Here is an 11,132-nt window from a genome sequence, read left to right as displayed (position 1 = left end):
ACCCGTTCCAGACACAACACAACACACACAACGCGACACTGGGCCACGCACCTGGCCTCACCCGCTCCCGACAACCCGACACTGGGCCACACGCACGGCCTCACACGCTCCCGACACGACACAACACAACACACAACGCGACACTGGGCACACACCCGGCCTCACCCGCTCCCGACACAACCCGACACTGGGCCACGCACACGGCCTCACCCGCTCCAGACACAACGCGACACATAGCCACAGTGCAACACCCATCCACAATGCAACAGTACGACACACACACAGTAACAGACAACACCACATGCTACAGACACAATGCAACACACAGAGCACCACCCACTCCCGACACAATGCGACACACAGGGCTACACACACACACAAATGCAACCGTGGGCCATGCACACAGCATCACTCACTCCCGTCCCAATGCAACACACAGCCACGGTGCAACACCCGTCCATAATGCAACAGTGCGACACACACACACACTGTAACAGACACCACAACAGGCTACAGACAACAACGCAACACCCGTCCACCATGCAACAGCGCAATGCAACACCCGCTCCCGACACAACACAACACACAGCGCTATGCACACACACAACACAACACTGGACCACACACAGAGCACCACCCGCTCCCGACACAACGCGACACCCACCCCCAAGGCAAGACCCCCGGCGCTACACACACACGGCAACACACCACACAACATACGACCGACACAACGCGACAGTGCAACACCCAAACAGGCTGCAACACCCGGGCAAAAGGCAATAACCCAACACACAAACACACCCAGCGCCCCCCTCCCCCCAGCTGCAGGGCCTGCGCCCGCAGACACCTCGTCTGGGATATTTATAGACAGCGACAGGACTGGTGCCCCCCCCCGCACAGACACACTCAGACGGTACTTGTGCACAGACACACGCCAACACACGCCCTGACACGCCTCTCACGGGCCCTAGGGCCAAACCCCTTCTCCCCTCATGGCCCTGACCGGGGAAACCACGTCAACTTCCACGGGGGGCGGGGGGGGGAAGGGGTCCCAGCCACCCCCAACACATGTGTGTTGGCGTGTGCGGTCATGTGCCCACCACGCACCAGCTGGGCTCGCACAGAGCAGCCTGGCCCAGGTGGCACCCACAGCGTCCGTGGCGCCCCGTGGGTCGCACGGCCGGAGTGGGGCACACGGGCCGCGCACGCACATGCCAGGGCCCCGCTGGGCCAGACCCTGCAGCCCCGTCATGCACCCAGCTGTGGGGGTGTCAGGCGGTTTGTGCCCCACAGACTGGGGATGGATCTGTGGGGGTGGGGAGGGGGCAGCTCTGACCTACCAGAGTGAAGAGAAAATCTGGGGGGGCTCTCCCTGCCCCCCAGGAAAACAATGTAGTTGGGGGAAGGGACGGAAGAGCTGTCCAGCCCCCCTGAAGCATGCCCCCCCACCTGCAGGTTCAGCTGGGATCCCCCCCCCCCACAGTCCAGCTGCCCTGCCCCCTCACCCATGGATTTTGGGGGTGGACTCCTGGAAGGGGACAGAGGGGTTCCCCCAGGCACATGGGGAGATCCAGCCCCCCCCATCCATGGGGGGGAGACGCAGGGCCCCCAGGCGCGGTGGGGGTGGTGGACTGAGGACAGAGGCTGGAAGTCAGAGAACGGGGGGAATGAAGCAGAGAGGGGGGCGGGGGTGTTGGCAGGGGGATGGAGGAGGTGGGGGGGACGGTATGACAGGGAAAGAGTGGGGGGGCTGAGGGGGGCAGCTGGGCAGGGGATGGCAGGCACAGGTGAGGGGACACAGGGACGGGGGCTGTCCTGGGGGCTCGCCCAGCCAGTACCCGGGGTGGGGGCTGGGGAGGCCGGGACAGGAAGATGTGGGGCGGGGGTTGCAGCTCACACCTGCGGCTGGGTGCGGGCAGGGGGAGGATTGGGGGGCGCAGGCAGAGGGAGGGTTGGGCTAGGGGGCAGGGTGCACCAGGTGCTGGGGGGGGCGTTGGGGAGCAGGGGGGGAACCAGCAGGGGCTGGGGGAGCCAGGCACCGCATGCACGGGTGTGGGGTAATGCTGGGGAACGAGGGACCAGGCGGGCGGGGTGCATGCAGAGGTGTGGGGAGGGGGACACATGCAGGGGCTGGGGAGCAGAGGGGCCGGGGGAGCAGGGGCGTGCACGCAGGGATGGCGCACACAGGGGCTGGGGAGCAGGGGGCCAGGCAGGGGCCCGGGTTGGCAAGGGCCAGGCAGGGGGATGCACGCAGGGCCTGGAGGAGTGGGGGGAGCCAGGCAGGGGGGCGCACGCAGGGGCCGGGAACCAGGGGGCCAGGCAGGGGCTGGGTGTGGGGGGGTTCGCAGGGGTCAGGCAGAGGGGCGCACACAGAGGCCGGGGGAGCAGGGGGGGCAGGCAGGGGGGCACACAAAGCGACCATTTGGGGGGGCATGCAAGGCCTGGAGGAGTGGGGGGGGGGGCAGACACAGGGGCCAGGGGAGTGGGAGGGGGGGGCACACACAGGGGCTGGGGGAGCCAGGCAGGGGCTGGAAAAGCGTGGGGGCGCACACATGGGCCAGGCAGGGAGGTGCGTGCGTGCAGGGCCTGGAGGAGTAGGGGGAGCCAGGCAGGGGGGCGCACGCAGGGGCCGGGGAGTAGGGGGCCAGGCAGGGGCTGAGTGTGGGGGGGTTCGCAGGGGTCAGGCAGAGGGGCGCATACAGAGGCCAGGGGAGCAGGGGGGGCAGGCAGGGGGCACACAAAGCGACCATTCAGGGGGGGCATGCAGGGCCTGGAGAAGTGGGGGGGGGCAGACAGGTGGGCAGACACAGGGGCCAGGGGAGTGGGAGGGGGGCACACACAGGGGCTGGGGGAGCCAGGCAGGGGCTGGAAAAGCATGGGGGCGCACACATGGGCCAGGCAGGGGGGCGCGTGCAGGGCCTGGAGGAGCGGGGGGGGGGACGGACGAGGGGGGCGCACACAGGGGCCAGACGAGGGGTCGCACACAGGGGCTGGGGGAGCGGGAGGGGGGCAGGGGGAGTGGGAGGGGGCGGACACAGGGGCTGGGGGGGGCACTGGGGGCCTGCCCGGCTCCTACCTGCAGTGGCTGCCGGTCTGATGCTGCGGAGGCCGGAACAGGAGAATGGGGGGGGCCTGGACCAGCTCCTACCTGCGGCAGGGAGAGGGGTGCGTGCGGGGGGGGGGCGAGGTTGGGGGGGCTCTGGCAGGGGGAGCTGGGAGAATGTCGGAGAGCGAGGGGGGAGGGTGCAGCGGGGTGAATGGCTGGGGGGGCAGCTGCTTGTTGGGGGGGGTGGAGATGTGCGTGGGGGGAGGGGTGCCTAGCTGGGGGAGGGGCGATAGACTGGGGGATGCAGAGGGGTTCATGGGGGGGTCCATGGCTGGATGCGGGAGGATGCAGGTGGAAGGGGAGGGCATGTGCAGGCTAGGGGGGCAGGCTAGGGGGGCAGGCAGGGGAGACGGGCTGGGGGACGCAGGTGGAAGGGGAGGGGTCCGTGGCTGGGGAGGGGGATGGGGGATGGGTGCAGATGCGGGGGATTGGGGAGGGGGGATGCATGGCTAGGGGGGCAGGGGGATGGGCTGGGGGAGCCAAGGCACGGGGGATGGGTGGAGATGCAGGGCAGGGGGGATGAAGGGGCCGAGGTGCATGGCTAGGGGAGTGCAGGGGGAGGGGTGGAGATGCAGGGCGGGGGGATGAAGGGGCCGGGGTGCAGGGCGGGGGGGATGGGTGGGGGTGCATGGCTAGGGGGGTGCAGGGGGAGTGGGGATGGGTGGGGGTGCAGGGCGGGGAGGGTGCACAGGGAGGATGCATGGCTAAGGGGGTGCAGGGCAGGGGGATGGGTGGAGATGCAGGGCGGGGGCATGAAGGGGCAGGGGTGCATGGCTAAGGGGGTGCAGGGGGAGGGAGGATGGGCTGGGGGGTGCAGGGCAGGGGGGATGGGTGGAGATGCAGGGCGGGGGCATGAAGGGGCCGGGGTGTAGGGCGGGGGGGATGGGTGGGGGTGCATGGCTAGGGGGGTGCAGGGGGAGTGGGGATGGGTGGGGGTGCAGGGCGGGGAGGGTGCAGGGGGAGGATGCATGGCTAAGGGGGGTCGGGGGGATGGGCTCAGGGGGTGCAGGGCAGGGGGGATGGGTGGAGATGCAGGGCGGGGGGCATGAAGGGGCCGGGGTGCAGGGCGGGGGGGATGGGTGGGGGTGCATGGCTAGGGGGGTGCAGGGGGAGTGGGGATGGGTGGGGGTGCAGGGCGGGGAGGGTGCACGGGGAGGATGCATGGCTAAGGGGGTGCAGGGCAGGGGGGATGGGTGGAGATGCAGGGCGGGGGGCATGAAGGGGCAGGGGTGCATGGCTAGGGGGGTGCAGGGGAGGGAGGATGGGCTGGGGGTGCAGGGCAGGGGGGATGGGTGGAGATGCAGGGTGGGGGGCATGAAGGGGCCGGGGTGCAGGGCGGGGGGGATGGGTGGGGGTGCAGGGCGGGGAGGGTGCAGGGGGAGGATGCATGGCTAAGGGGGGTCGGGGGGATGGGCTCAGGGGGTGCAGGGCAGGGGGGATGGGTGGAGATGCAGGGCAGGGGGGATGGCTAGGGGGGTGCATAGATGCGGGGGGGCGCCGGTACCTGCGGCGGCCGGTGCCGATGCTGCGGAGCCGGAGCCGGAGCCGGCGGACGCCCGGGGGTCGCGCCCCTCCCCCGCCCCGCGCTGCCGGAGCCCGCCGGACGCGGCTCCCGGCCCCCTCCGCGCCACCCCCCACCCCGCCCCACCGGCGCCGGCCCCTTTAAGGGAGCCCTGAGTGACGCGCCGCCCGGCCAACGGGAGCCCGGCAGACTCCGGGGCGGCCGCGAGGCCCCGCCCAGTCGCGGGGGTGGGAGGGGGCGGCTCCGAGCGGCCGGGCCCGGCGGCCAATGGCGGAGGGGCTGCCGGGCGGGGGAGCCAATGAGGAAGGGCGGGGGCGGGGCTCGCTTTCAGGATGATGTCATCCGGTGTGCGGCGGGCGCGAGAAGCTTGGCCGTTGGGGGGGGGGATGCACCAACCCCCCGAGAAATGCACCAACCCCGCACGATCTGCACCAACCCCCCGAGAAATGCACCAACTCCGCACCCCAGAAAAATGCACCACCCCCCTGAGAAATGCACCATCCTGCAGGGAAATGCACCAACCCCTGAACTCCCGAGCAATGCACCAAGCCCCAGGGAAATGCATCAGCTGCCGGGGAAATGCACCAACCCTGCACCCCAAGAAATGCACAAAACCCGGGAGAAATCCATCAACCGCCAGAGAAATGCACCAACCCTCAACCCCTGGGGAAATGCACCAACCCCCGAGAAATGCACCAACCCCCAGGGAAAGGCCCCTACTCCGCACCCCCCAGAGAAATGCACCAACCCCCAGGGAAAGGCCCCTACTCCGCACCCCCCAGAGAAATGCACCAACCCTGAACCCCCAGAGAAAGGCACCAAACCGTGCACCCCTAAAACATGCCCCAACCCCCGGGGAAAGGCACCATCCTGGCAGCCCAGAGTAATGCGCCATCTGACGCCACCTTTGCCTGCCTCACCCGAACGTGCTCATTTCTCCACGTTGCAGGCACTGCTGCAACCCACCATGAGACATGCAGCAGTGCATGCAACCCGGTGACTCGCCCCAGCCCACAGCAATGCAAGAAGCCGCAGAGACACCCCAGAGAACCAGCCGGCAGGGCAGCAAACTGCCCCGCCCCAGAAAGACGCGACAACTGTCGGCAACGCGGAGCAGCGCCTTCACCCAGGTGCCGTGGCATCACGGTTCACCGGGGCGGGAATGCAGCAATCCATGCAACGCTCCAACGTGCAACTCGGCCCGCTGGGAAGGCCATGCATTGCCCGAGGAGCTTGCAACCAACCGCACCGGCACCATGGGGTCCCATCGCGCCACCCTGAGATCTGCAACAGGCCAAAACACAGCCCCCCCACCCCACCGGTGCAGCTGCAAAGGCGGCAGCTGGCCTGCGAGCTGCATCGGACGCAGCAGCCATCTATAAATGCAGGCGCAAACCTGCGTCCATCCGTGACAGCTGTTCCAGGCATCGCCAAGCCAGGCCGGGGATGCGAGGCAGGCACAAGCCACTGCGGTGGTGGGAGGGCCAGGCTTGGACTCCAGATCGATCCGAGCATTGCGGGGAGGGGGAGCCCATGAATTCAGGAGCAACCCCTCCCGCCCCGGCTTTCAGCCAACTCTCATGTCCCACTTCCTGCCCCCCTGAGCCAGCCGGTCCCCAGCCCTGGGGCCGGATCAGAGCCGGCGCCCCAGAAATGCCGCCAAGTGGGGGAGCCGGCTTGTCTCCCCAGGATCAGGTCCCCGGCGGATCGGGTCGTGGGGGTCAATCCACCTCTTTTCCCGCCTGAATCTGTCCAGCATCCAGGCAGGTCTTCCGGCCCTCGCATCCTTCTCCGGCCCCTCTGCAATTTACCACCGTCCTCCTTGAGACGGGAGCCCCAGCGCCGGGGCCGAGGCACAAAGGACACAGACACGCACCTCGCAGACTCACTCGCATCGGTTTATTCACCCTCAGGAACCCCCTTTCCCCCAGCACAATCAGGAGCCGCGGCAAAGGGCACGAACATTCCCGGGCGCGGGGGGAGGAGGGACGGACAGCAGGGGCGGGGAGTGGGAGTCACCCACTAGGACCCCCCTCTCCTCCCAGGGCTGGGGAGAGAACCCAGGAGTCCTGGCTCCCAGCCCCACCCTCTGACTCCCTCTCTGGGAATTTCACCCCCGTCTTTCCCTGGCAGACCCAGCAGCCAAACCAGAAACACTGACTTGAGGGGGTGACTCACTCCTGGGGGAGGGGCGTGTCCCCGATTCCCAAGGTCATTTCCCGCGCCCCCTCCCCCCAGCCCATCTGGGAGGCGGGAGGGGAGGGGAGCCCAGCCCCCCGTCTCTGTTCCCCCGCCTTGGAAAGGCCAGGGCCAGGCTAGCCGGGGGCTGCGGGTCGGGAGTGAGGGGCACCAACACCCAACGCACCATGAAGCCCAGTGTCAGTGTCGCGCCCCCCCCCCAGTCAAGCAGCAAAGTCGCCACCTGGTGGCCACTCTCGGAACTGCATCCTAACAGGCTGGAACGCAGCCCCTCTGGGGTGGGGCGCGGGGGCAAAGATGCACAAGAATTTGGGACAGGAAGTGAAGGAGAATCCTGTAAGGTGGGTGGTTTGGGGCGGGGGGGGGGAGTGAATTTCTCCAGCATTCCCCTTCCCCTTCCCTGCCCCTAAGCCAGGATGCCCCTCACCGCCCCCCGCCAACTTGGGGGTCGTTCCCCGGAGCCTGGCCGGCGGGCGGATTCACTCCGGCTCACACACAGGGGTCAGCTTTAAATAAGGGAATAAATACGGTTCACGGCGGGGCCGGCGCGGGCCGGATAAATAGACCCAGCTACACACGAAAACTGGGAGGGGGGATCTTTGGGGGGCCGGGCCTGGGGGCCCCCGGCCTCCCCAGCGTGGGACGAGACAGGTGCTATCCCCGCGACTCCAGAGACCTGAGGAGAGAACAGAGTGGGCTTTCGTCAGACCAGGGAAGCAAAGCAGATTTGGGGGGCACGGAGGGATTTTTTGGGGTGCTGCTCGTGGCACTGGGGGGTTGGGGGGGCCTTACGAGTAGCTGGGGTGCTTGGGGGGATTCTGGAGGGGATGGGGGCTCTGCGGCCCTTACGAGTAGCTGTGTGGCTTCCGGTGGTGGCGGGAGGTTCTGGGGGGCACAGGGGGTTTGGGGGCCACAGGGGACACTGGGGGGCACAAGGGGCCTCGGGGGGACACAGGGGGCACAGAGGGTTTGGGGGGCATGGGGGACACTGGGGGGTACAAAGGGGCGCGGGGGGCCCTTACGAGTAGCTGGGGTGCTGTTGGCACCGGCAGGGGTGTTCTGGGAGGTGCGGGGGGACATTGGGGGCACAGGGGACACTGGGGGGGCACAGGGCGTTCTGGGGGGTGCAGGGAGACATTGGGGGCACAGGGGACACTGGGGGGCGCAGGGGACACTGGGGGGCGCAGGGGGGGCATGGGGGGCGCAGGGGGGGCATGGGGGGCACAGGGGACACTGGGGGGCGCAGGGGACACTGGGGGGTCTGGGGGGGCACGGGGGGCCCTTACGAGTAGCTGGGGTGCTGCTGGCGCCGGCGGGCCGTGCGCATCTTCTCGAAGCGGGCCTCCATCTCCTCCAGCACCTTGGGCGTATAGCGAACAACCAGCTTCACCGTCCCCTGCGCCGCCTTCAGCAGCTCCACGGCCTTCTCGTGCTGCTCCCCCTCCACGCTCTGCCCCCCGCACGGACACACGGGGGTCAGGGCACGGCCCCACTGCCCGCGGCCGCCTCCGTGTCCCCGCACGCTCAGCCCCCCATCACCCCCATGTCCCCTCCCACGCCGCCCCCCCAGCCCTCCTGCACCCCCCCCATGTCCCCTCCCGGTGCCCGCCATGCCAGCCCCCCATCCCCTCCTTGTGTCCTCCCCACGCCAGACCCCCTGTGCCCCCCCGTGTCCCCTCCCATGCACCCCCACACTCCCTATGTCCCCTCCCGATGCCCCCCAAGCCAATGCCCCCCATCAACCCTCCATGTCCCCTCCCAGTGCCCCCCCATGCTGGTCCCCCATCACCCCCCCCATGGCTCCCCACATGTCCCCTCCCAGCCCCCTCCCCCTGCCACCCCCCACAGTCCCCCCTGCTCACCACGCCGTTGACGGACAGCAGCTGGTCCCCCCGCTTGAGCCCCCCGTGCCGGTCGGCGACGCCACCGGGGATGACGCGGGAGATGTAGATCGGGGAGTTCTGCTCCTTGCCCCCCATGATGTTAAAGCCGAGCCCCTCCTCCGTCTTGGGCAGCTCCACCACCCGGGGGTGGGCGTGACCCTCGCTCGCCGCGAACGCCGCCACCGTGGCCTGGGGGCACAGAGGCAGGGCGCTCGGGGGGGGCGCCCTGCCACCGTGGCCTGGGGGCACAGAGGCAGGGCGCTCGGGGGGGGCGCCCAAGGGGGGCAGTACCTAGGCCTGGCTCTCATGGGTGGGGGAGTCCCCGGGGGGGAGCACGGTACCCAGGCCTGGCTCTCAGGGGTGGGGAGGTCCTGGGGGGGGTGGTGCCCAGGCCCGGCTCTCGTGGGCGGGGGGCATACCCAGGCCCAGATCTCTGGGGTGGGGGCTTCCCGGGGGGGGGCCAGTACCCAGGCCCGGCTCTCAGGGGTTGGGAAGTCCTGGGGGAGGGTACCCAGGCCCGGCTCTTGTGGGTGGGGTGTACCCAGGCGGGGCCGTACCTAGGCCCAGATCTCAGGGGGTAGGGGGTCCTGGGGGGGGCGGTACCCAGGCCCGGCTCTCGGGGGTTGGGGGGTCCCTGGGGGGGGCCGTACCTTGGCTGTGGCGTGGGCCCGGATCTCGGCGCTGCCCGCGATCTCCAGCGTGTCATAGAGCTGCTCATAGACCTGGGGGAGGAGACCGGGGGAGAAGGCGAGGTCTCGGGGAGAAGCCAGGAGTCCGGGCGATTGCCGGGTTGGGGGAGATGGGGGCAGGGGCAACGGGGGTGCAGCCAGGGCACTGGGCTCTCAGGTGATTCAGGGCTTGGGGGGTCCCAGCAGGAGACAAGGCCCCTGCAGGAACATGGAGGGTCATTGTCAGGGATCCCCAGGGGGTCGGGGTGGGCGTGGTGGGGGGGTGCAACCCCCTGGGGGGTGACCGGGGATGGGGCTCGGGCGGGTCTGGTCTCCCAGAGGGCCAAGCAGATCTTGAACTGCAGGACCCTCTTAGAGGGGAAGGGGGACTGGGGGTGCAGAGCAGGGGGGGTCCCAGAGATGTTTGAGGTGGCCTGGAGGATCGTGGGGGTCTGGGGGTGCAGAGAATGAACAAGGGGTGCAAGCAGTACGGGGGTTTCGGGTGCAGGGGTGGATGTGGGGCTGCTTGTGCGGGTGCTTGTGGGCCCAGAGGGGTCTCGGGGTCCCGGGGGGGTCTCACCTCGCGGATGGCCGAGCAGAACTTGCTCTGCAGAACCCGCTGCAAAGCCTGCAGCTTGTGGGGGGGCAGCTCCCCACTTCGCTGCAACCGCTCCAGCAGCTCCACGGCGCGCGCCACGTCTGCCACAGGATGGGGGGGTCACACGGGGGGCAGGGAGAACCCCCCAAAACTCACTGCCTGCTGCTGCCCCACATCGCCCCCCCACATCGAACACCTGCCCTGACCCCCAACCACCACCTGCCCTGACCCCCCCCACATGACCCCCCCACAGCTAACTCCTGCCCTGACCCCCATCACCCCACCACCACCTGCCCTGACCCCCCCCACATGACCCCCCCACAGCTAACTCCTGCCCTGACCTCCCATCACCCCCCCACCACCTGCCCTGACCCCCAGCCACCACCTGCTCTGCCCCCCCATCACCCTCCCACAGCTAACTCCTGCCCTGACCCCATTACCCCCCACCTGCCCTGACCTCCCATCACGCTCCTGCCCTGACCCCCCACAGCTAACTCCTGCCCTGACCTACCATCACCCCCCCATCACACTCCTGCCCTGCCCCCCAGCCACCACCTGCCTGACCCCCCACCACAGCTAACACCTGCCCTGACCCCAGCTACCACCTGACCCCCCCATATCACCCCCCCAGCTAACTCTTGCCCTGACCCCCCCATCACCCCCCCAGCTAACTGCTGCCCTGACCCCCAACCACCTGCACTGCCCCCCATATCACCCCCCAGCTAACTCCTGCCCTGACCCCCAGCCACCACCTGCACTGCCCTCCCATTGCCCCCCACAGCTAACTGCTGCCCTGACCCCCATATTACCCCACACCCCAGATGCATCAGCCACCACCTGCCCCCCACCCGGCCCCGCTGCACCCGCCACCTGCCCCGCCCCCCCTTTTCCCACTGCAGCCCCACCTGTCCCGGCCCCCTTGCACCAGCCCCCTTACCCCGCTCCAGCCCCAGCGGCTCGCTGCTCAGCGCTGCCATCTTCACGCACCGGCCCCGCCCCACGTTGCGGGGGGGGGCGATGGGGGGGCCTAGGGGGGGAAACGGCGGGGGGGGGGATGTGCCTGCGCGCACGTGGGGCCGGTCGCGTTTGCACGCGCGTGCCCGGAGCTGCGGGCGGGTGCACGACGCCTGTGCACTCGCACCCCCCCCCCCGCGTG

The 11,132-nt window shown here is 69.3% G+C and overlaps 1 protein-coding gene across 1 annotated transcript; it reads right to left on the bottom strand.

The window, feature by feature from the left end:
• Positions 1–6,511: 6,511 nt before the first annotated feature.
• Positions 6,512–10,990, bottom strand: LIN7B (lin-7 homolog B, crumbs cell polarity complex component). The gene is made up of 6 exons (XM_074937831.1): positions 10,914–10,990; positions 9,959–10,077; positions 9,361–9,432; positions 8,690–8,899; positions 8,114–8,277; positions 6,512–7,503 (listed from the first exon to the last, which is right to left on the bottom strand). The coding sequence occupies exons 1-6, from the start codon at positions 10,951–10,953 to the stop codon at positions 7,482–7,484; spliced, it is 627 nt and encodes a 208-aa protein (XP_074793932.1). The 5' UTR covers positions 10,954–10,990; the 3' UTR covers positions 6,512–7,481.
• Between the last annotated feature and the right edge of the window lie 142 nt (positions 10,991–11,132).

Source organism: Natator depressus, chromosome 23 (assembly GCF_965152275.1).
Source record: "Natator depressus isolate rNatDep1 chromosome 23, rNatDep2.hap1, whole genome shotgun sequence".
Classification (NCBI taxonomy): domain Eukaryota; kingdom Metazoa; phylum Chordata; order Testudines; family Cheloniidae; genus Natator; species Natator depressus.
This window is presented reverse-complemented; position numbering and strand designations above follow the sequence as displayed.

Excerpts from the sequence above, each read along its gene's own strand:
- LIN7B (XM_074937831.1), bottom strand. The coding sequence starts at position 10,953 with ATGGCAGCGCTGAGCAGCGAGCCGCTGGGGCTGGAGCGGG. Across the intron at positions 10,078-10,913 it reads GCCGCTGGGGCTGGAGCGGG|ACGTGGCGCGCGCCGTGGAG; the intron begins GTAAGGGGGCTG and ends ATCCTGTGGCAG. Across the intron at positions 7,504-8,113 it reads CAGCAGCACCCCAGCTACTC|GTCTCTGGAGTCGCGGGGAT; the intron begins GTAAGGGCCCCC and ends TTCTCTCCTCAG.